Genomic DNA, 25079 nt, shown 5'->3' with positions numbered 1-25079 from the left:
CTGTTTAAATCATCTTGATAAAGATTTAGAGGACAGGTTCTGATCGTCTAATCAAGATATGAATTTCTATTATAAACTTTTGAAAAAAAAAAAAAAACAAGAATCTTCAGATATATATTAATATATATATATATGCCCTAATTAAGACATTGAGAAGAAGCTAAAGCTAGCTGTCCAGAAGCTTTCACCAACAACGTATGATTCTTTCAAACGTGGTTATCACATAAATTGGGACACTGGAATGGGACCTTTTTTAATTAATTTGTAGCCTTGGAAATATACCTGCCACTATCATGCAGGGTACCCCTCCAGGTTAAAAGTGCTATGCTTTGGAGTATTCGGGGTTAATTGTGAAAAGAAGAATGAAAGGCAAGGTAAAAAATAAATAAATAAATAAAAAGAAAAAGAAAGGAATTAAAGGCAGTAATATTTGATAACCCTAAAACAAAATAATCCTAATTATAGGATTTAGTTTTATTCCAAACTTAAAAATCACATGCTTTTAACGATAAACGTCAAATTAATAAACTGATTTGAAGGAATTGCTTAGTGATGTAGGATGGCAACCCCCTATTTTGGGGGTGTAAATAAATGAAGACAAGGGCTCTATTTGAAAACCACTTCCCCCTCCCCTCCCATTCCTTTCACTTCAGGGGAGAGTAAGGGGGTTTTCAAACGGGGCCAAAAAGTATAAAAAGAAAGATTTTTTTTTCAATTTCAAGACCCAACCAATTTTTAATTAGGAATCCCGTTCAAACATAGTGCGACCATAAGTTTTTAAAGCAATTGCCGAGACTTAAACAACATACGTACAAATAAAGGATTTTGACATAGAATCATGATCCTAGCCAATTGTCATCCATATTTGATTGACAATTGTTTAATTGAATTTTTCGTCTTTAATTCATTTTGTTGCCTTTAAGATTTGAGATTTTGTAGTTTTTTCCTTCTTAGATGATTTAATTATTTTTTTGGTTCTAGTTTTCATCTTCAGGAGCTCTAGGTTGCTGTTATAAAAAAGACCAATGAATATATTGTAAAAACAACTTTTTATAATGAAATAAATGAAATTCTAGTGTTGGTTTAATTTCTGACGTGGCCCGTAAAAATGAATTAAACATGAAATTAATGAATATAAGAATATTCATATTTCGACACGATCTAAATCCGATCCGATGTTAACGTCATGACCATGTATTAAGACACATACATGCATAAACATCAATTATTGATCGACTTTAGTGTCCCTCTATAATATTCCTCTTCCACTGAGGTGTCACACCAGGATTCTTCTGGACACCATCCCCGCCCATAAACATGTTAGGCTGTCCATGTTAGCCCTACCAGCAGCTGGAAAGCTTTGAAGTTGAAGACAAAAGGAGCTACTCGAGGACAATTATTTTGGTACTGGTGGAAGTTCTTGGCAATGGGGCAAATTTTATGTTCATGATTACGTCCTATTTTGTCATGGACTGTAATTTCTTACAAAATATTTTTATATTAATGCTATTAAAAAAAGCATGTGAGAAGCATATGCTATTAAAACAATACGTGTTTCTCACATGCTAAGGGACATATGTCAATTTTATATGTGGGTTGTATGAAATTTTCAATAATCTAAATTGTAAGAAATTTCTATCCTTTTGTTATTACATTTATTATTATTATTTTTTTTTCATGTTATGACTTTTTCTTAACAGTAATAACTAATATATGATAAATATTAATTATTAGGCATTTGTGGGCTTGTTATAAGCCCAAATGCCCATTTCTGGACCTCATTTAGAACTGAAAATTATACATTAATGGGGCCTTAACATCAAGAAAATATCCAAGGTTGTTGTTAATGGGCTTTCTTACACAGCTTCAGCCTTCTTTAGCCCAATTCCCAATTGCTTTCTAGCTACAGTCAGCACTTTAGCTTCTTTATAAATTATTTTAACACAAAATATTTATCTTTACTCTCTCCTCTTTGTGCCTTTCATCGGAGATTGTATAGTAATTTTGTAAAAAAAGTGAAGGTACGAGTAAATAAGTTGCATTTTGTGAAAAAATAATATCTTAATAATATAGGGAAAGATAATGATAATTTTGTTAATTAAATTTCGAGAAAATCAAATAGAATATATTGTGAATACTCTAAGGGTGGCATATATTTAATGCGACACATCTAAGACACAAAATTGCCCTATGAAGTTACAAACTAGGGTGGTATGATGTATCTCATGTTTTTGGGTTTGGTCTATGATAATTTATAACCATCATTATTTTCCGTAATTTAGTGTATTAAATTAGCATTTGTCGTTAGGGCATATAACTGTGTTTGTTAATGCGTTTTAACTTTTAAGGGCATTTTTTTGTTTATTATTTGAAAAAGTATTATAACGTGACAGAAAGGTAAAGACTAATTTTGTGTTTTAAGAAATGTTTTGTGTTTTGTATTTTTGATAATTTGTTAATGTTTTATTTTTTTATTTTTTATTTTTAAAAACCAAGACATAAAACAAAAAGTTTAACAAATAGAGCCGTGACTCTCACGTAAGTTTTTTAATAGGTTTAATCGAACATGCATTTTTCACATGTAATATTAAAAATTCATGCCAAAATCATGTATTTTAAGAACAAATATCAATTTAATAAAACTAAATTAAAGGAAAAAAAATTGTCAATAAAAAAAATCGTTTGATATTTGCAGGACCAAAACTAGAACAAGAAGAAAGAAATTTTAAAACTATTATTAAGATACGTATCTCTGAGCTTAACAAGGCGACAAATTTTTTACTATTGAAATATAAATATTATTAAATAATAATAAAAATTATAACAGGTGGCGAAACCTCATTTCTTTTCCATTTTCATCACATATAATTAGATTAAATAATTACGCCATATTTTAGGAGCCCGAGACGGTGTGGCGAAAGCAAAAACGGCGCCGTTTGGCTAGTTTCCAACAGACAACGACGTCGTTATCAAGTGACATAAACCCGGAGCACGCCATGCCACTTGGTGAACACAGACAATATAAGAGCCGAGAGCTCCACGACGATCAACTTTGTTGCGGCGATAAGGAAATCCAAAACCAAACCCCAAATCTCACTCCCAAAGGAAAGGGGTTTTCCTCAGAGCTTTGAGCTCTCGGCAACAGCCCAGAGTCAGAGCTCAGAGCTCAGAGTTTAGAGAGAGAGAGATTTGAGGGTTTTGGTTCTGAAATCCCGTTCTTCCAACCAAATCGGTAAGATCGCCTCTCCATTCTCTTAACCCCTTTATTCTTTAAGCTTTTGGGGCCAATTACTATTTCTAATTGTGATCCATATTGTACGGATCGGTTGCGACTTTCGTTTTACGCTCCATTTTCGACCTGGACTTTTAGGGCTAGGTTTATAGCTTCGATTTTCTGTGATTCTTTCTTCCGTTTTTCTGTATGGATTTTGGCAGGAAAGGGTAGTTTAGAGAGACTCATTAGGGATTGGGTTTGATGTTGAAATGGGTATTCGTCAAAGCGGACCCGGAAGTGTTTTTTCACTGCTTGTGAGGAAGGACTGTTTCAAAGCTTGACGCTTTGGTTAATTTGTGTCAGTTTGAGAATTAGTTGTTGTTCTATTTGAATTGGGAAACTGGGTTTTGATGTGAAATCAAGGGCATCTTTTTATTTTTTTAAATAATATTTCTAGGGAATTCTTTCAGTCACGTGTATTGTGTAGGTATGATAATGTATGAGGTTAATGATAACTGGTTCAAATTCTTTTTAATAGAGGGGAATTTATGATGCAATAAAAGTTTTGTTGGATGTTGCTTGGGTTTGTGAATTTTCAGATAAAACAACTATTTTTGTTGCCTAGCTGTGAGTTTAACTAGGACGACCTCGTTTGATTAGAAATTGACTGAGTTTTCATTGAGATAGGTCGGTGTCTAACTGAGATACATCTTTGTCAGGAATATTTACATCCTTGCTAGTGCATTAAGGTGAGTTGCTTTTAATTGATCGTACTATAGATTTTCTAAGCAAAGCAGAGATATATTGATGGACTTAAAGCTCTGAGTTTTTACCATGTGTTGTGATTATAGTTCAATAAGTTTATAACTATATTTGTGCATATCTGTAAACTTATGTAATTATTGAGGAGATGCAATCATGATATATGGTGTTTATCTTTGTTGTCTGGATGAGCTAGTTTGTGTTCATTTGGGTTATTAACTTCGTTTTTGCTCATTTTTGCTTGCATTTTTATTTTTTCATAAAGCAATGTTATAACATGACAGGCCTGGATTTGATTTTCTATATTCTTGGGACTATAAGGCTGCATTTGTTTTAATGTATGTAAACTCATTTGTGAGGGAGAATGTTTTCGGTCGAAAATATTTTTAGGACAAATACCTGATTTTTCATTTGTTTGGTTTAGACCCCGAAAAAAATATTGAAAATCTTTTTGTTGTTTGATTGGTACAAAAACTCAAAATTGCTAGAAAACGACAAGTATTGCCATAAACAATAAAACACACACACCAACAGGGAGGGGGAGACGTTGGAGGGTGATAGCCAGATGAGGGTGGCGCGAAAGGGAAGTGGCGAATGGATTCCTTTGTGGGAGTGGGTATCGTCGTAAGGGGGGTTGGGACGGGGTAGGGGGGATGGCGAGCGAGGTGAAGGGGGGGCAGTTGATTTCTTCAATGGGTAGGTGGTGATGTAGTTTGGGGAGAAGGGGCTAGGAGAGGGAGGGGAGACAAGCTCCACTAAATGGCTTACACCTCTTGAGAGGCGTAAGCAATTTTCCCCCTTATTGTGGCAAAGTTACTATTGACCCGAAAGTTATTTTCTGTTGACCAGTATTTTCTGCCCGTACCAAACATCAGAAAATAGAAAATTTTTTTTCTGGAAAACATTGTAAGCAGAAACAAACACAGCCTAATAAAAACAATTATCTCAATTTTGAGAACAAGTATTATTAATATATATTAGTTGCCTATGCCATTTAGTTAGGATGAAGACTTGGTTGAGTTGTGTCGTTATAGATATATATTTCTATCAAATTTCAATGTATGTGTTAGTTGTATATGAAGCACCAGATGAATGTTTTACTAATAAGCTGCTGAAAAGGTGATTTGCTTGATGAATTTACTCTGTGTTTTTCTTTCAGGGGAAAAGTGCTCTCGGCATTCATTATGGTAATGGGAAACCTTAATTCAGGGCTTCTGTGAGAAACTTAGCCAATGATGTTGGTTTTTTGGTTATTCTCCATCTGATATTAGAATGTGGAATTTTGCATCCAATTGCATAGCTGGAAGTGTTGGACTGAAAAATGATTCTCTAAACCCAACCCATGCTGCTTCTGAATGCTCTGATGATGAGGCTTCTTCTACTGCTAGCAGAGAGGAAGGTCTAGAGTGCCCAATATGTTGGGAATCCTTTAACATTGTTGAAAATGTACCTTATGTTTTATGGTGTGGCCATACCCTTTGTAAAAATTGCATCCTGGGACTGCAGTGGGCTGTTGTGAAATTTCCCACTTTACCAGTTCAGCTTCCGCTCTTTATATCCTGCCCATGGTGCAATCTCTTATCCTTCCGTCTGATTTACAGGGGAAATCTCAAATTTCCTCGAAAGAACTACTTCCTACTCTGGATGGTTGAGAGCATGAATGGTGAAAGAGCAAAGTCCAATTCTTCCTTCTCTAGGGATCATCAGTCAGTCTGGCCAGCAAATGGAAATTTACCAATGGGAAGCCAAGTAAACCATGGTAACCTCAGGAGAGGACAACATATTCGTCATCCAGAGCCATCAGGATCTAACCATAACCATGGCCATCGCCATAATCACCTCAGTATGGAGCTGATACATTCTTCACTTCGGAAGTCACTGGTTTTCTTTGTTCATTTGACAGCCAAGTTCCCATTGGTTGTTATATTTCTTCTGATTGTCTTATATGCAATACCTGCCAGTGCAGCCATCTTGGCACTGTACATACTTGTTACTGTTCTGTTTGCCCTCCCATCATTTCTCGTACTGTACTTTGCATATCCTAGTCTGGATTGGCTTGTGAGAGAAATCATCACTTGAGATACATGCTATTTGTTTCTTAGTTTGCAAATTGCAAGTGCTTTGAGTTGAAGTTTCCTCCTATCAAATGGCACTTGTCTATGCAAATATCATCAACTTGATAATTCGACGACTTTTCACTCTCTAAGGCTGCTCCAAGTTCTTTCCCTTCAAAGCCCCTCAATCCCAGATTCATCCAAGTCTTTCATTTTCAGAATCATTTCAGCTCTTATAGAATACGGTTGGTGTGATGGTTGTTATATTGTGTTCTGGAATTTTAAAGTGTTGGTTGCATCCAAATCCGAATTTCTAATTGGCAAAGGCATGGTGCGTTGTGGATATTCAGAGCTCCTGTAAGAGTGCAACTGCAGTATGTAATTAGTACGGGGGCTATATATGAAAGCTCTGAGTACTTGTTTGTATGGAAAAATTCTACATTATGGTTATGCGATTAATTACTAGTTGTTTGTCTTAAGGTTGATTCGGGATCAAAGCAATTTAATATGGTCATCTAGTCTTAACTGTTAGTTGTTTGTAGTCACTGGCAGTGTTCTTTGCATTATTTGCAGTTCCTGATTGGCCTTGCGTTTGTGGATGATGGCTTACTGGATTGGCCCCATCTTCTTGTACAGTGAAACTTAGTCCAGCAGATTTTTTGCTTTGGAAATCTGTCTTGGGGTCTTAGAATTCAAAGTTCAGTGAAGATGTTTTTATGTTCTATAGTTGATATCTGGTTTGTCTTGAGCAGGGCTGAATAATCTGTCTATATTCAATGCTTCTTCATTGCAAGATGCGGCATTTCGGCAGGCATGTCCCCTGAACAGTATATCTCTATTATGGATCCATTTGGTAAATCTTTACATTCAGCTTTATAAGGTTTGGGCTACGATCCAGGATGTTGGTTAATTGGTTTTAGATCTTTTCGTATATGGGGAATTATTGGAACCGAGACGGAGAATCTTAGCACTTTATAAATATCTGTATTAACGGCACGTGGCTGCACAGAGCTACATGTTTAACATCTTTTATTTCATTATCTTTTACTTATTCTCGCACTAATTTACTGGAGAATAGAAAAATTTAGGGTGCTAAAAAATGAGTCAATATTTGCAGGAAAGCAATTTTCTATATACTGTGGATTTGGGTTCTCCGTAGATTCGCTATTATATCTAAACTCATGGGGAATAATGGCTGACTGAACCATATTGCGTACGCAAAGGAAAGAAAGCGTCAATTTGGTAATGTACACATAAGTTTTTTTGTGATGGGTCATGTCTATCTTAAGATTGCTTTGGGGGTTGGGGTTTGTAAATGAAGAAGATGATGTTGGGTTGGTGGTAGGCTATTTGTAAACGACGAAGAAGAAGAAAAAGAAAGGTGATTTGCGATTTCAGTGAAGTGGGTGATTTGTAATTTTGTCTGGGTTCTGCTTTGAGAGCAAAAGCCATTTCGTCTAGTTTGATTTCGTCTCATTTGGAAAAGTCATTTCGTCTGGGTTTGACTTTTTTTTTTTTTTTTTGCGAAATGGGCAAGAGCCTCTGATTTGTTTGATTTCGCCTGAATTTGCGAAATGGGTCATGGGTCTGATTTTCCTTTAAATAAAAAAATTTTAATAAGATTTTTTTTATAAAATAGAGAAGAAAGATAGATAAATGATTGAATGGAGAACCTTTGAAAAATGACTAGTAAAAGTTAGCAAAAGAAGGTTTTGATTAGCCATTGAAAATGTTTTTAGCCATTAAAATATAAATGATCACCTAGCAGTTCAGGTAACACTAATTTTATAAAATATAGACCGTTAAGTAAGTTTATAAAAAAAAATTATAATAAAAGCTATGGCCAAGCATTTTCCGTTTGCAAAAGGCACTTGATCTTGAGCAGAAAATCGGGGTTATAGAAAGTTCTGTTGTTTTGGACCGTTTCTTTTCTCTTTCTATCATCCACAATAAATCCAAAATCCTCTGAAAATCCATGTAGGACATTCCAACATGGGTCCAGGGTCCTCCACGTGTCACAAACATAACCAGGAATTGCAACCTTGGATCCTGCTATATGCAAAAACTCTAACAGCTGGTAGTTAGTTTATGGTAATGAAGTAAACAACATACAAGGTTTCAAGAAATGGTTGCAGCAATTGCTGTTTGCTCCCAGAAATCCACTATCTTGCAGAACCCGGTCTGTCTCAGAGACCCAAATTCCAGTTTTCTCGGTGGGTCCTTAAAGGGTCTTTGCTTACAGCTGAAACCCAGAAACAAGAGAAGAGATTCCATCAGTTTAGTGGTTGCTTCAGCAAGCCCTACCGCCACACCCACAACCAATGGCAGTGGCAGGTTTTATTTCAACATCACTGGGTTTCCTTTCCCTCTTGGTCCTTTTCTCAACAGGCGCACTATTAGGACCGAGGTCAGCTTCTTTACCTTCAACGTGACTATTAATTTTAATGTTCACTTGGGTAGCTTTATTAATTTCTTCTTTTTTTCTTTGGAATTACCTCTTGTTTGTTTCCAATGGAGAATTTCCTAGGATTTTGTTTGTAACGGCTTGTTATAGGATTTCTTATGAAAGAGAAAAATTATCATTGTTACCAAGATGGCTTTGTGCATATTCCTGTGATTGATGTTGCTCTATGTATTATACTTATTCTTCATATGCCTGCTGAGTTAGAGAAAGTGATTTCTATTCTCTTTCTTGGTTACTACTTGTCCGTGTAAGGCTTGCTCAATCGCCAGATGGTGTGCTAATTTTCTGTTAAAACACAGAATCAAGCTTTGTTATGGAGAATTTGTAATCTTGAACATGCAGAAATTACTTTTATAACTCTATAATGATGGTCTTAATATGCAAGCCCATAGTAATAATGCTATGTTTGACTTCCCGTCTTTACCTTGTTCTTTATGGAGCTCAAGTGTTGCATCTACCCCTCCCCTCACCTCACCTCAAAAAAGAAAAAGAAAAAAAGCCTCACTCTTAATCTGTAGATATCTTTTTATTTTTCATTGTTTTGAGGAATCTTTAATGGTGGCCTAGGATCTTGGTGTACTTTAGTTTTTCTGTATGTCTAAGAACTATAAAATTTTCTCTAGGTTGGTAAGTTCAGCATTTTGAGTCAGAATTCAATCACGTCTTTGCAATCTCGATCAGAAATCAAGTCGTACCGGGGAAATGAACAAGAAAAAAAAGGAATAAATATACCTAAAAGAAAGCTTGCTTTCTTTCTACTCCTATGCTTGAATTTTCAAATACTAGGTTGATATTTCACTAAGCGTAGAGAACAGTCCAGTTTCGAAGTGCACAATAAATCTTGAATTGAATATAAAGTAGTTATATGATGATGTAAAATGTAGTCAGAAGTTTTGGTTGTTCATACACTAACTAACCTCTCACTTATATCAATATCCTTCTTAGGCTGTGAAGGGCTGCATATGGCTATTCGAACAGGAGCAAGCATTAGGCTTTAGCAGTGTCTCAACAAACATTCGAATGACAGTCATTAAACTCAAATCTGGAGGATTATGGGTCCATGCCCCGATTGCTCCAACCGAGGAGTGTATTCAGGTTCTTATCTTATTCTTCAATTTTGTCAATGTATAATATGAATACTTTTAGGACAGTATTCGTGGCATCTGAAAAGCACATGCATGTCTATATTATTTCCTTTCCATGCAAATTTTGGCTACTTGTAATTCGTATCTCTTGAATAATTTTTTATTTTTTTAATTTCTTTGACACATGCTTATTATTGCATCTATGGGTTTAAAAAAACCACCCCCTTTTGGATTTATTGTTTGGTTTGATTACTGCATTTTTTGTTGAATAAATTTCAACACTTAAAAGGGATCATTTATTGTCAAATCATTCCCATATTGGATGGTACAGGTCAATCTTTTATGGCTGCCTAAGAACTCCACCTTGATAAATGGCAACAGAGTTATGTAGCATGCCCAAATATATGACATAAGGCTTTGTGAAGTTGGAGTTGCTTTCAATACAGTATAGATAGAGTGGAAGAAGATCAAATGTGGTCACATATCCTGCATTAAAAGCGACATAGCAAGATCTTAAATGCTTATATGGGCATCACTTACAAAAGATTTCAAAAGTGTCTCCTTATTTTCCTCCAGAATTATAATGGTATCTTCTCTACTCTCAAAATGAAGGAAAGGACTTCCAAAATGCAATAAAACCAGCCCCTTAGGCAATATCCACTCTAAATAGTCTGTAAAGAAATATCAACTGGTCTGGGAAAAGTGAATCATCTATATGTACGACAAATGCAAGTTCTTCTTCCTTGCTTTGCTCAGTATGTTATTGTAGTCCTTTTTATCTTTTTTCAATCTGAGTTATTTTTGTCCTTGACTTCTGAAAATTCTGCATATTCTTGCACTTCTATCGACTGACAGTGTCTTCAATGATCTCTTCATCTCTTGCCAGCTTGTGAAGGAGTTAGGAGCTCCAGTAGAATACATTGTTCTGCCTACTTTTGCTTATGAGCATAAAATATTTGTTGGACCATTTTCTAGAAAGTTCCCCCGGGCTCAGACATGGGTGGCCCCAAGGCAATGGAGTTGGCCCTTGAATTTGCCACTTGAGTTTTTCGGGATTTTTCGTGCTAAAATCTTGAAAGATGAGGGCTTGTCAACCCCATGGGCCGATGAGATTGAACATAAAATTCTAAGCTCACCAGAAGTTGGTAATGTAACTGATGCATCAACTACCGTAGACTTGTCTTCATGAATCTCAAGTACTGCTAAATTGATTTGCTTGTGAAGTATTTCAGGAATTGGGCCATATGTGGAGGTAGCATTCTATCATAAGCGTTCAAGAACACTACTTGTAACAGATGCCGTAATTTTTGTACCAAGGCAGCCACCAGAGTGCATAAGCAAAGAATCCTTGTTAGCATCAGCAAAGAATGGTTTGGCTGTCAAAATTCTTAGTAAAGGAAAGGAAGTTCCTGAGGAACCAGTCGTTGACAACAACAAGAACCGTCAAAAGGGTTAGTAAGTGAAATTGAGAAAAAAATGCCAAAGCAACTTAAGTGTATGTACCTATCACAAAGGATTAAGATAGAATTGATTTTTGGTGCAGGGTGGGAAAGAATGGTTCTGCAAATCTTGTTTCTTGGTCCATCAAATCTGTTGGAGCCTAAGGCTAGCTTTGCTCAAATGTCTCAAAAGCTGATTGTTTCACCCATTGTAAAGACATTGGTCTTCAGCAAAGTTCCTGAAAAGGTAGATAAACTGGTCTGATTTTTTTTTTTTGGTCCCTGGGCACCCTCCACCTGGGTGCTCTTTCATATAGGTTTGGTCCCTCTCCTGTGTGCTCCTTCATATAGGTTTGGTCCCTCTCTTGGACAAAGAGTGGTTAGTATGGTTATCATAGATACCAAATTTAAGCAGAGAACGGTGGTTTAGATGATGATTTGAACCTTTGCATTCAATATAAAACCATTGAACTACCACATGTGCTTAGATGTTGTATACTGTGACTTAATGGTAACTGAACAAACCAAAAGACGTATATACAAGAGGGCATCTGAAGTTGGATCAGGATCCTCTAGATTTTTTTAGAATATCTTCACGATGGATTTCTTGAAATCTTTGTTAAATCACTTACACTTTTGGGATAGATGGTGATTTAACATGGTATCAAAGTCAAAAGTCATAAGTTCGAACCTTGTCTTCATCAATTTAATTTATCATTTCCTATCGGCTTAAACTTCTAGGATATGTGGTGATTTAACAACCTTCGTCATTGCTTTTAAATTAAATTGTTCAGATTTTCCATATCGACATACAACTAAGTATGACGCAATAAATGAAGGACAAACAAAGGATCTTCGAAAGATTGTAAATACATTAAGTTAGTATAAGATCTAATCTTACTGCACTTTCCTTTCTGTCTCATTATTTGGTATTTTGAACTTCCCTTGAATGTTTTTCATGAGGACGCGATAAATTATAGTAGTGGAACTAAATTGAGTATTGTGACCAAGTTTTTAACAGTGATTTTAAAGTATAACTATCTTTTTCATTGAAACAAAAGAAGTATGATAATCATATGTGCTTCTTAAAAATTCAGGTCAGGGATTGGATTGACAGTATTGCACAGGACTGGAGGTTCAAGAGGATAATTCCTGCTCATTTTGCTGCTCCAGTAAATGCAGGCAGATCTGATTTCTTAGCGGCATTTGCATTTCTTGATGACCAGTTGGGTGAGCGATACGGCACTTGGCCTTCACTCTCCCTTCTCTTTACATCACTTATGGGAAAGGCTGCCAGTTACTTCCCTCCAGATGACATGAAGACCTTATCATCCCTTGATCAGTTTTTAGTCTCGGTGGGAGCCGTGAAGAAGACTGTTTCTGGCCGGAAACGATGACACAGCATGACATGCAATTTTGTTTGTGAAGATTGCTCCTCTTAGATTTACAAACACCTGTACCCTTAGGTTATAACATGCTATTTCCCCAATGTCTGTTTCTGAAAATTTGGGATGAGAAAGGCAGTTCAAATTCCCAGTGTTGGACAAAAATACATAGTAAAAAACATAAAATTGAAAAGAAAATGCATGTGTCAAAGAGTGTTTTGTTTGTGAAGGGAAATTCTTCTTTACAAATATGGTCCTCTAGGTGTCCCATAGTTTTAACTTAGCAGCTAAGAAAGAATAAGAGCTGTTCCTAGGAGCCCTACATTGGTTCTTTCTGGTAGGGGGCCCTGTTTTCTTGTATAACTGGCCATTATTAAACACACAAATCTTATGGATATTCCCTGCACGATTGCATACAAGACCCACATAAGCTGATCTTGGGCCCTTACTGCTTTAGGTTGTGTCTTAATAAACTTCAACCAACTTTGGTAAGCAATTTACTCTAACATGGGAAGCTTCTCTTTTTCATTTTCTTTCTCACTTGTTCTTGGGTGATGTCTACAGAGCAATTTAATACGTTGATGAACACGGATTTGGCTTAGATGCTGTAATTTTTTCAATGGTCAAGATCTAGTTTCAAGTGTCTTATAAGAAAGAGAAAAAATGAAATTAGATCTTAACCATTGAAAAAACTACAACCTAAGCCTAATCTGATGAACACAAACTGCAATCATAATTGATAATAATTCAACAGCTTTGTTTTTTTTTGTTTTTTTGTGGCATATCAAATTACTATACACTCTTGAATATGAAAAGAAGCAATTATGGAATCTTGAATATTTGTTAAAGATCAGGTGTGTTTTAAGAATGAACCAAACAGGGCCCTATGCACATAAGCCTTTGCCCTCCAGATAACGAGTGGAAAAGTAAACATTCAAATGGGAAAATCATAATAAACCTACCACTCTATTGAATGCAATTCATGACCATTTAACTTTCGAATTGGATGAGACATGAGAGCATTGATTTTCTTGATCATAATATAAACCTACTTTTGGTTGGAGGGTCATCCTCCTCAACAAAATTGGGCTACCAAATACATTGACGTTTTTATTTCGTTTTTTAATTCCGCTGATGGGCACGGCACGTCCATATGCACATATAACATAAATCAATGGGAAATTGCTAAATCCATTCCTATTCTTTGATTTTGACACAAATTAATCTTTAGGGTTTTAAAATGAACAAATAACCTTCACGTGGTATATATGCACATGTAACAAATAAGTCTTACCGTACAAATTTGGACCATTTTTCGACAATGTCATTATAAAATTACAAATTTACCCTCTAGTAACAATTTATTAAAAAAAAAAAAAAAAAAAAAAGAAAAAGAAAAGCATGAGACCATAGCAAACCATTTCAATTATCGAATCTGAGAGTGGTTGAACCACCCTTGAGGCTCTGGAGTAGTTTGGCTACCCCCTCAAGATTATAGGGTAGCCAAAGCACCATTATAACTTAAGTCAAACCTTTTAATTTTTTAAGGATAAATTTATAATTTTATAATGAACGTGCTGAAAAAACTATCGGAATTTGTATGACTTATTTGATATATAAGCATATCATATAAAAGTTATTTGTTCATTTTGAAACCCTAGAGTTTATTTATCACAAAATCAAATTATAGGGACCAATTTAACTTTTATTTATTTTATTTTTTTGTTTGTGTGTGGGTGTGGCCCTGGACCCTATATGAAAGTGGCTTTCTAAGAACATGCGAGATCTGAAGGTAGGAGAGAAAGAGAGAGAATCCAAGGAGATTTTTCCAATTACTATTATACTATATTGTCTCTTTCCTCCTTTTTCTGCTTATCTTGGTACCATTTGGCCATGACTTTGTCAAAGCTTTAGGGCAATGCCTTTCTATCCTTCCTGCTGCACCCACCTTCTTTTTCTTCCTCAACCCTAAATGATTATTAAAGAAGACCACTTTCCCCCCTCCGCAAAGGAAGCTTATAGCCTCTCCTTGGAAACCCCACCTCTTCCTTTGTCATCATCCTCCAAGTTTCTGAAATGCTAACCACCAAAACCTGCCAAGAAATTCCGTTTTCTTGGGTGGTGGATTAATGATATTATCCCAAAACCTTCCAAAAAAAAAAGGGAAAGAAACTAAGTGGAACAGGCACTAGAAAGTTGAATGTCTGACTTTCATTAGCTGAAGCTCTTTTGTGTTTCCCAACTTCCCCATTCATAATGATAATGATTATCCAACATCAAGTCAATTGGAACCATTTCAAGAGTGGATGGGATTTCCTACCATGAAAATTTTTGACAATTTTCTCTCTTTCACGCTACTTGGAATAGAGATATTCATCAATTTTGTTGTTCGCATTGCTAGTAAATTGGACAAAAGATATGAGAAAATCGTTATAAAATTTATATGTCTAAGGAGATCTCGAACAACCCGCCTTCTATTCAGGCAAATGGACTTTATATGAGCTAATAAGTTGGACAGTAAATATCAGAGAGTCCTTATAAAACTCAACAAATGGACCACATCTGAGCTATAATCACGTTTGTTGTTCCTGAATGGCAAATCACTGAAAAACTAGATCACTCGATAGGGTCCTCTTGTCCAATTACTTAGGCAGGAGATTGTAGAAGATCCCAATCTGTTCAAGTATTTCTTTGAAGTCTTATTTATTAAGTACAATAGATAGTTAAGAGTTATGAACCAGGTTATCATTGTTAAATAAATTAGTATGAATGGTAATGAAGCCACTTAATCATAACATTATGGTTTACAATCTTATGTCGGCAAGTTAACAATGTTCAAAGTTTTCAAGACGATGGCTGCCAGGCTATATGTCGGTAAGTTCCTTAGCTACTTTTCTTTTTTCTTTCTTTTTTTTTTTTTATTTTTTTCTTAGATATTGAAACTATTTTTCTTTTTATATATTTATGGGAAATGCTACTCGTTAAGCCGAGAATAGGCGCAACCTCTATTTAATTACAATAATTTTTTTTTTTTAAATTGGGTCAGAAAAAAATTATTTAATTCGGTCTATAAAACTAACATATATCCTTAGATTATGAATCACATGTTCCACTAAAAATGTAATACGCTTTAACAACATACATCGAATTAATAAACCCAATTAAAGAATTTATTCGATTCTAATTTGAAAAATAATATTTTGTCCATCTTTGATTGTTTGGGCATAAAATATTTTATGTATTTTTGGGTGTTTGGTACAACCGAAAAATAATTGTCAACGAAAATCATTTTCAATTACCGTAAAAGCCTATTTAATTTTTGAAAAAAGATTTAAATAATTTTTTAGATTTAAACTTTTTATTATTACATACAAGTTTGTAGAAATCCGTCACCACTGGGCATTAGAGTTTGTTGGTAGCCCGAATCTACCGCCGAAAGTTTCAGAATTTTGGTATCCGATCGTCGAATTCCAACAAAACAGGCCGGAATCCAGCTGGTGCTGGAATTTGGCACTGGCTTGCCGGAATTCAATGACATCCGGTATCATCGCTGGATTCCAACAACTAAATTCTGTCTAAATTAGCAGGAATTTGGCCAGTATGGCCGAAATTCAGCTAGTTTGCCAAATTTCGGCCACCTTTATGAAATTCAGCCAACTCAAATTCTGGCAAAATTTGCTAAAATTTGGCCCTTATGGCCGGAATCCAGCAGTATTGTGCGGGATTCTGACTATACTTTGTACATCTAAAGCATTGGAGTCCCTAAAATATTTTTCATTTGGGCAAGTGAGTTTGATTTTAAAATTTTAAATAATTTTCATGTAAAAAAGAGGTGTGACTTGGAGCTACATCAACCAATGAGATCCCTGTTCCTTGACGTTATGCCTTGAGAGTTGAGAGTTGAGAGTTGAGAGAATGCATTAAAAAACAGAAAAAACATGACTCACATAATCTAAGTTCTGGTTAACTTTTGAAATTGCTATTACAAAATGTCACATTTTGCAACCGACCAAGAAAAAAAGATTTAAGTATTGATAAGAAACGTTATCCATGATATGTTGCTTTACATTTAATACACACATATATATGGTAGGACATGATTTCATAAAAAGTCGGTCCACATGAATGAGAGAGAGGACCATCAGCATGTGGTTACAAAATCCAAATTATCATTGCCAATTATGATAATCATCATTTAGTTTGGGTTGAGTATACAACTTGCGACGGATTAAATTCTTCTATAATTATTTGTTTAAATTTAAAGAATTTAGAATGATGATCGTGAGAGACCACTTATGAGACTTACTTGACCAAATAAAATTAGATTGTTCAAATACTTATCCGGTCAAGTAAGTCCCATAAGTAGTTTCTCACAATTACATGTCCGAATTTTCTCAAATTCAAGCAAATAATTTTAGAGGATCCCGATCTAAATGTAAGTGTAAAACGATTAAAGTTTACATTGGAAAAATTTAATAAATATGAACATGAGAGCTTTTGGATTAAATAGTGTCCCTAGCAAATGGTATCAAAGCCAATAATGTTGTGTGGTATGGTGGACACGGCACATACATGTATAGTGTCAAGTTATTTAAAAATTTTAAATAACGATTCGACATATTTACCATATGACAATATATAAACCTATTAAATACGTAAAATACAATTCGGACCATAAAATGAATCATCTTTTTTCACTTAAAATTAAGAGGATCTTGATCCAAATATAAAAGGTTTGAAATAGTGATTTTATTGACATGGTTAAGATTACTGGAATATAGCATTAAGGAAGCATTTCTCATATATAAAATACAAAGAGATTATTCAAAGTTAAAAACTATAGATAATTATATAGATATTATCTTTTGTTACATTAACTATATCTCCTTTAATTTAAGATCCGAGGTAATTCAAAGTTAAAAAAATTAGAGATAATATCTTCTGTTACATTAACTATATTTCTTAATCATGAAGGGAAGTTTATTGTTGAAATATATATAGTAGCTTTCTAGCATTAATCTATAGCCCATTAATTACAAAAAATAACAAGAAAATGAGATGCTTTCAAAAGATTAATATATATATATACACACACACACACATTACTTAGGGTCCGTTTGGGTTTGCGATTTTAAAAAGTGCGATTTAAAATCACGATTTTAAAATGTGCGATTTGAAAAAAGTGATTTTTAAAAACACAGTTAAGCGTTTGGCAAAATCGCAAATTAGCCTTTAAAATTCTGCGGTTTCAAAAAGCACAATCTTACCTGCGATTTGAAAAAACAGATTTTCTACGTTTTCAAATCGCAATTTTTAAAAATGCAGTTTCCAAATGATTTATGTTCTGCGATTTGGTTTAAAATCGCACGAAATCGCAATCTCAAATGCACCCTTAATCATGAAGGGAAAAAGTGTATTGTTGAAATATAGTAGCTTTCTTGCATTCTATAGCCCATTAATTGCAAAAAAAAAAAAAAAATAACAAGAAAATGAGATGCTCTCAAAAATTAAAATTTAATTTTAATTCCAAAATGACTTTTCAGATATGTCATCGCTCATCGCATGTATTTCGTGTATATCAAACGGGCCCTAATCTCACGACATTTTGTACTTCACGATAAAGACGACATTGACCCTAACAACATGTTTAGCACCACGTATTTGAAATGGTCTTAAATAAAAATATTAAAAAGGATCTTGTTCAAAAATAAATATTTTTTTTTAAAAAAAATATTTTAAAAAAAAAATTATTTAGCACGACAAAATTAATTGAAAAGTTTTGAGGGTTTTATTTTATTATAAGTCTTTTACAAATTTACGTGTAATTTATACGAGTTCTCGCATGTTGACTGCCACAATACTTGTAATAAAAAGCTATAATATTCTCAAAAGAATGAGATGGAAATTAAATTTTTGTAAATAATTTGAAAAAATCTCCCTCAAACCCAAAGGGGCACATTTATGAAATGTTAACATTATACCATTTCTATCTATAAAAATAATAATAATAAAATAAAATTATACCATTTCAAACGTGCCCTTTACTTCATAAATATGCCATATTTTAAGATTCTTAACCCTTTCTTCAGTTTCGTGCGGGAGCCGATTCTCTATTTCCCACACTTTCCTTCTCTCTCTCTCTCTGTGTGTCTTTCTTGGATTCTGTAACAAACGCACAGAGCAGAGAACAGCCCAGCCAACCAGAAAATAGAAAGAAATTAACACCAAACAGAAAGAGTTGGTTGCACGATCTTCGAAGCAATCCCACGTACATATTTCTTTTATGCTTTTTTTTGTTAATTACGAAAAAAGGATCTTACACGCGAGCACGCAGCATTCGTTCATTCATATATTTCGGTTTGCTTTTTCTTCGCTTTCTGGTTAAGCAGCCTTTATCTGAGGGGAACCCAAATAGGAGGATAAAAGAGAGGTGTGTGTCTCTACGCTTTTTCAGGGCCATTGCTGAGCCTCCTAATTCCCCGTATAAAGCCAATTTGTTCTCTCAGAATTTTAGGTGGGTTTTGGTTCTTTTCCCCCTTTACACACGTGGGTCTGCTGAAAATTGAGGTTTCGATGGTGGACTCGGGTGTAGAGAAAGCTTTGGCTGAGTCTGGTTTCTGCTCCATTGGTTTGTTGTTATGGGTGCGTGCGTGTTGGCAATCTGTCCTTTGTGGGTTTTGGTTGTGGAATGGTTGTTTCGTGTGGTATTTGAGGGGTTACTTAGCTTTGACGCTTGCTATGAGACGCTGTTTTATGCTTTTTATTCTCTTTAATGATGTTTTGATGTGGGATGTGCTCGGTTTCTGATTTCTGGAGATGGGTTTGAAGAACGATGAGAGTTTGGGAATGGACTTGCCTTGTCTGGGTGATATTGTTGTTTGCTCACAGTTCTCATTGTTTGGTGTTTGTTAAATTAGAGATTTTGGAGTTAACATTACTTGTTTGCTCCCTGAATGCAAAGCCGGAATGCTTACTTTTGTTTTTGTTTCGTATGAAATTAATTCTATATCTGTGTTTTTTTACCTGATATTTGTAATTAGAAACGAATCTGGTGATGTTCAATTCAATTCCAATTGGATTCTTTTATTTGGAGAATGATATCTGTTTCATTAAACAAATGACGTTTGTGGAGCTATATATATATATATATATATATATATGTTGTTCTGTAGGGGACTTAGAAATTGCACAAGTATGACGGATCCTCTAGTTCGCTATTATTTGCCTGCACTGAAAGTCTGAGAGGATTGTATTTTTATATATGACCATATAATTTTGGTTGTTATATGGGACTTATCGACAGTTGAGGAGTTCTTATTTCGATTTAGTTGTTAAGCGATACCATTTGTCTGTTTGTTTTGTTAATTACAAGAACTAAGTGAATATTTTGCTCTTCATCGGTCCAAAGAGATTGGACAGAACAAAATTTGAATGAAAGAGAACCTTGTAAATTGCCTTGCTAGAGCTGTTTGATCTATACCTTGTAAATTTGTTTGATTTATATGATATTTACTTCAGAAGTGAGGTACAAGAAATCATTTATTCTTTTTACTAGTGTTCTGGGAAATTTTTAAGCCATAACAGAGAAGTAGTTTTGAAAGCTTGTGCATTTTTTTTCCTACTGTAAATTCATAATTTTATCATTATTTCAATTGGTGTCTAATCTCCATCAAAATTCAGAACATATTATTTCATATAATTTATATCATCAGTTATAGTATGCTTCAGTTTCAATTGATCTTAAAAGATATATGTAACGTTTCCCTTTTTCTTGTTTTCAGGTTGAAGATCTTGTGGAGATATTTCTTGCCTGAAGTTTTCTATACTACAAAATTTTAGAGACAATCTTGGTATGTTTATTTATACTGCACTGCTACATCTACTTCTTTTATTTATTTATTTTTCTCTTTCTTATCAATCATAACTTGTTCATTTAGTTCAGTTGATTTTGACTCGTACTATTCCTTTGCATCAACTGTAATATTCCTTTCGATGACTTTCAGGTTTTTCTCTTCTGAGTTTTGTTCTGTATATATCTCTTTCCTATCTGATGGCTGAGGAAGGTGTCAATTTACCTTTGACCCCTGAAATAACTAAGTCAGATGGCAATAATTTGAGAAGAAATTCTACGGGAAAAGCAAGTTCTTCAAATGGTGGAGAAACTGTTCTTCCTCATTACCTCAGGGCTTCTACTGGTTCCTGTCATGATTTTTGTAAATATGGGAGGAAACATGCATTAGAAGCAAAGGCAAGAAGCCACATACTGAAGAGAGTTGTAAAAAAAACCCCTGACACGGAATATCTACTAGTCAGTGTAGATCTGCCAGGGAGGAAGAAGACGCCAGTGGTCAAGCTCAAACCGTCATCTGACTCCAAATCCCATGAGTCTGATATCCCTCAGACCATTAAGCAGGAAGTGCCAACACAATTACCTGTCAGCAAAAATCCGACAGAAAGTAAAGTTCTGGCGGAGAGGAGAAAGACATCAGGGGTCAAGTTTAAATCTTCCCCACATGCGAAAACCCGCACATATGATCCCCCGAAAACCATGACGCGGGAAGTGTCATCTTCTGAAAAAGTGGAAGTTTCTTCGAAAAAAGGTTCATCAAAAGCTAAAAACTTGAACTTGTCTATGAAGCCGGAATCTTTGACAGTGAAGCCAATATCTTCTCCTAAATTTTCAGGAGGTATAAGTAGCCTAAGAAAAGGTGATGTCAAAATTGGGAAGCGGGAAGTGTCATCATCTTCTGAAAAAGTGGAAGTTTATTCGAAAAAAGTTTTATCAAAAGCTAAAAATTTAAACTTGTCTATGAAGCATGCTACTTCTTTGAAGCCAGAATCTTTGACAATGAAGCCAATATCTTCTCCTAAATTTTCAGGAGGTATAAGTAGCCTGAGAAAAAGTGATGTCCAAATTGGCAAGACGACTGGGACATCCAAAGTAGCTGTAAAGAAGGCCCTGCCTTCCCCAACAGCCTCATTGTCTTTGGAGTCTTCTGTCAATCGTGTTGCAGGATTAAATGAAAGAAAGCACAGGGATTTGAAAGCTGTGTCCCCTCTTATGAATAAGAACAAGATCCGAGAAGCTGAACCTAAGCAACTCAACAATGATGAGGTTGTGGAGAAAACCTTGTATGTCATCAAGATGGAAACTGAGAACAAAACTTTGGAATGTGATCAAAATGAAGGTTTTGCAATTGAATTGTCACCTGCTTTACCCTCATCTCCGAAGTCTTCATCCCTCCCAAATGCTCCTTCTTCTTCATCCTATGAAGAAGAATCTCAAGAGGAGTCTGAATGTATGATGAGTGAAGCAGAATATGACTCATTATCAGAAAACAATGTGGAAAACATAGAAGAAGCAGACTCCTCGGAAGAGGGATACGAAGGGAGGCCCACAAAGGCTGGGATGGTTTGTTCTGAAGATAAAAATTGCCAACCGTTGAAGTTAAAGTTCAGGAGGGGGAAGGTGGTTGATGTTCATTCTGTAAATAACAGTCCAAGGAGGCTCAAGTTTAGGCGAGGGAAACTGCTAGGCGAGGACCAAAATGTCAAGGCTGATACCCGAAGGAGAAGCTTTAAGAGGACAGAAGGAGTTGACGGTGACACGAACGGTTCCGAACCTGGTTCACAAAAAGTTGTTTTGAGACATCAAGATGTGCAGGGGAAGAATGCTCAGGGTTTGTTTAATAATGTGATTGAAGAAACGGCAAGTAAACTCGTTGAAACCCGGAAGAGCAAGGTTAAGGCCTTGGTCGGTGCTTTTGAAACTGTGATCTCCCTCCAAGACAAAAAACCTTCTGCAAACACTGTAACTTGAGTTAAAAAGGAACCTTTTATTCATTGACAATCCATTGGTTTCATAAAAGAGTGAGAGGAAAATAAATCTAGAGCTTGTAATGGAGAAGTGAGTAACAAGCCTATGGAGCTGCAGCAGTTCATAGAAGATTGCTACAGTTAACATTAGAGGGTCTGGGTGTAGAGTTAATGTGGAGAGTCTTGTGGTGTACTGACATGCTTCATATACATTTCTGAAGGGTATGCTGCTGCTTGCTTTCTTTTTGAATTTCATACCTAATGTGATCGATTTGTGCGTTGTGAATAAAATCTGTATAATCTTGATGTTATGTAGTTTGAGTGGGAAAATAAAAATCTATACAACTATGAGTCATTTAGTTTTATCTTCTTCCCTTTTTACTAAGAATTGAGTCTATTTGTAGTTTGTTAGGTGTTGCTTTTCCTCCTTCCAATACTATGACTAATCTAGTCTTTTAAGGTTACTTAATTTTTTCAAGATTGCTTCTTTTGGTGGTCATTTCCATTTGTTCAGCATTGGTCCAAATTTGTTCGGGCAGCATGTATTGTGCATGCTGTTGAGATTCCTAATTTACATGTGTGGCATCATCCCCTGTCCAGGATGCACCAGCTGGGAAGTTTTACTCTCTATAGACCATCGTTAGAGGATTTGAACTTCTCGTGCCCAAGCATCTAGCTCACTTTATTTGCACCAATCTCTCTCTCTCTCTCTCAAGTGGGTTTACAGCATCACGATGCTTATGTCCTAGTTAGGGTTTCATGAGTAGAAATGCAACAATATCCTCTCTTGCAGTGCCATTTGCATGAGTAAGACAATTTTCAATGCTGTTTGCGTAATCTCAGATTTTGAGTTCCCTGAAGTAAGTTTCAAGTGCCATAATTCATAGTCACAATTCCTTTTTCTTTTTCTGAATAAAAGGCACGGGTTGCCTCCGTGAGACTCGGGACATATCTGGGTATACTTTCTGAACAGTGGCTTCAATTTGTTCGAATGAGTTGTTTCTTTCACTCCTTTATGCATGACTTTTGAGATATGCTGTGCGGATGGAAACAGAGTTTGTTGATTTATTTTAGGTGAGAGGGTCTCTTATGACACAGCTTAAAATGGCAGGATATTTACAATTCTTGTTTTTTCCTTTAGCATATGCTGTGTGCTTTTCCTTTTCTTTTTTCTTTCATTTCCTGAATATCCAATAGAAAACAAGAGTATAAGAAAAAGAAAATGTTATATTTTGAAAACTGTGTTGGTGGATGAACAAATGGGAGTGAGCTTATGCAGATCCATTGCATGATAAATCTATCAACTTTCCTGTATCCTTGGAATGTTGTAGTTTTGTCTACTATGAACTTGAAATTTTTTTAAGCTTTTGTTTTAGTTCAAACCACTCTTTGCTTGACAGTAATATGTTACCAGTTCTGAGTTTTATTCTGTTTCTGTTGTTGATGTATCACTTTCCAAGTACTTACTGGATACTGGTACATCCTTCTAAGCTTTTCTCTCCTTTGTATATGTTAATGAATAATGATCTTCTTATCAAAGCCCTAGTCCTGATGGCAATTTTCATTCCTCATCTTAAATATTCTTCTAGTCTAAACTGATAATTCTTAAACAAGGGAGGAAACATGCTATTGAAGTAAAGACAAAGCTCGTCATTCCCCCCACCCCCCTCCCAAAAAAAAAAAAACACTGCACTAAAAAAATAAATAAAGAAAAGGCTTAAATATATTTTTGGTCCATATCTTGTACTTTCCTGTTTTCTGTTTGAACCGTTTGGCAACCGAGTGGAATAAGGTTTTAGAAAAAACCCACCCGCCTGCATAAAACCCGGATTTTGACCCAAGTTTTGAGAAAATTTAATGCTGTTTTTCAGATTAATGGTGGGACCCACGCGCAGGAAAAGTTGACTAAAAAACGCGTGGGTCCCACATTTAAATAATAAAATATCAATAATTTTAAAAAAAAAAAAAAATTAAAAAAAAAAGCCACCCCCCTTGGGGGAGGCCGCGCGGCCTCCCCCGAGTACTGGGGGTGGCCGCGCGGCCTCCCCCGAGTACAAGGGGTGGCCGCGCGGCCACCCCCGACCCTTGGGGGAGGCCGCGCGGCCTCCCTCGAGTACTCGGGGTGGCCGTGCGGCCACCCCCGACCCTTGGGGAAGGCCGCGCGGCCTCCCCCGAGTACTGGGGGTGGCCGCGCGGCCTCCCCCGACCACTGGGTTTTTTTTTTAATTTTTAATTTTTAATTTTGATTTCAATTATTTTTTTTAAAAAATATTATTTATTTTTTTAATTAAATAATTAATATATAATAAATTATTATTATTTAAATTATTATTTCACACAACTTTTCAAAATACCAATCATTATACACAACTTTTTAAACTTCCAATCATTTTTTACTATTAAAATATAATATTTTTCAATCTCAAAATTCAACACCCAAACACAATTTTTTACCTCGATATTTGTAAATAGAATTAGAATTCAATTTTAATTCTAAAAATTCAATACCCAAACGCACCAGTCCTTTCATCTATATTCTGTCCCAAAATTTAATGGTCTGCCACGTCAAAGTTATTCGGTGTCCGCGACTTGCCTCCAATGTCATGCCAATATTACTTGAAAAATATTAAATTAAATTAAAAAGAAGTATTTTTCTTTTTTCTTTTTTTTTTTCTTTTTTTTTTTTTTTTAAAAAAAAGATAATGGCAGGGGGAGATCATCCTCGCCGTCCCCCTCCAGGGGATCTTCTCCAGGGTGTCGGGGTGAGTGGACGGGTGGACTCTTAAGTTTGATAGCATTCTTTTGTTCTTGGAAAATTTTAAACTCTCACAAGTACGATGATACAGTTTTTCTCCAGAAT

The 25079-nt window shown here is 35.4% G+C and overlaps 3 protein-coding genes across 8 annotated transcripts; all 3 read left to right on the top strand.

The window, feature by feature from the left end:
- The first annotated feature begins 3014 nt into the window (after positions 1-3014).
- Positions 3015-6509, top strand: LOC133859648 (uncharacterized). 3 transcript variants are annotated; one of them, XM_062295129.1, is made up of 3 exons: positions 3015-3232; positions 3934-3963; positions 5136-6509. In XM_062295129.1, exon 3 carries the CDS (start codon positions 5249-5251, stop codon positions 6053-6055), a length of 807 nt encoding a protein of 268 aa, XP_062151113.1. In that variant the 5' UTR covers positions 3015-3232; positions 3934-3963; positions 5136-5248; the 3' UTR covers positions 6056-6509. The 3 variants fall into 3 exon arrangements, with proteins under 3 accessions (XP_062151113.1, XP_062151114.1, XP_062151112.1); XM_062295130.1 differs by having other exon boundaries at positions 3902-3963; XM_062295128.1 differs by lacking the exon at positions 3934-3963 and having other exon boundaries at positions 3016-3232.
- A 1407-nt stretch (positions 6510-7916) lies between these two features.
- Positions 7917-12614, top strand: LOC133859647 (uncharacterized). The gene is made up of 6 exons (XM_062295127.1): positions 7917-8437; positions 9440-9589; positions 10466-10724; positions 10812-11030; positions 11123-11265; positions 12116-12614. The coding sequence occupies exons 1-6, from the start codon at positions 8156-8158 to the stop codon at positions 12413-12415; spliced, it is 1353 nt and encodes a 450-aa protein (XP_062151111.1). The 5' UTR covers positions 7917-8155; the 3' UTR covers positions 12416-12614.
- Positions 12615-18504: 5890 nt separating this feature from the next.
- On the top strand, positions 18505-22584 carry LOC133859646 (uncharacterized). 4 transcript variants are annotated; one of them, XM_062295126.1, is made up of 3 exons: positions 18505-18671; positions 20185-20253; positions 20407-22584. In XM_062295126.1, the coding sequence occupies exon 3, from the start codon at positions 20454-20456 to the stop codon at positions 22221-22223; it is 1770 nt and encodes a 589-aa protein (XP_062151110.1). In that variant the 5' UTR covers positions 18505-18671; positions 20185-20253; positions 20407-20453; the 3' UTR covers positions 22224-22584. The 4 variants fall into 4 exon arrangements, with proteins under 4 accessions (XP_062151110.1, XP_062151107.1, XP_062151109.1 ...); XM_062295123.1 differs by having other exon boundaries at positions 18505-18917; XM_062295125.1 differs by having other exon boundaries at positions 18505-19031.
- The last annotated feature ends 2495 nt before the right edge of the window (positions 22585-25079 follow it).

This window comes from Alnus glutinosa, chromosome 2 (genome assembly GCF_958979055.1).
Source record: "Alnus glutinosa chromosome 2, dhAlnGlut1.1, whole genome shotgun sequence".
Classification (NCBI taxonomy): domain Eukaryota; kingdom Viridiplantae; phylum Streptophyta; class Magnoliopsida; order Fagales; family Betulaceae; genus Alnus; species Alnus glutinosa.
Note: the sequence above shows the minus strand (reverse complement) of the source record. Positions and strands in the feature narration are given on the sequence as shown.

Bases quoted from the DNA above. Each gene is read 5' to 3' on its own strand.
- LOC133859648 (XM_062295129.1), top strand. From the start codon at position 5,249: ATGTGGAATTTTGCATCCAATTGCATAGCTGGAAGTGTTGGACTGAAA.
- LOC133859647 (XM_062295127.1), top strand. From the start codon at position 8,156: ATGGTTGCAGCAATTGCTGTTTGCTCCCAGAAATCCACTATCTTGCAG. The intron at 8,438-9,439 runs GTCAGCTTCTTT...TATCCTTCTTAG, and splicing joins GGCGCACTATTAGGACCGAG to GCTGTGAAGGGCTGCATATG. The intron at 9,590-10,465 runs GTTCTTATCTTA...ATCTCTTGCCAG, and splicing joins CAACCGAGGAGTGTATTCAG to CTTGTGAAGGAGTTAGGAGC.
- LOC133859646 (XM_062295126.1), top strand. From the start codon at position 20,454: ATGGCTGAGGAAGGTGTCAATTTACCTTTGACCCCTGAAATAACTAAG.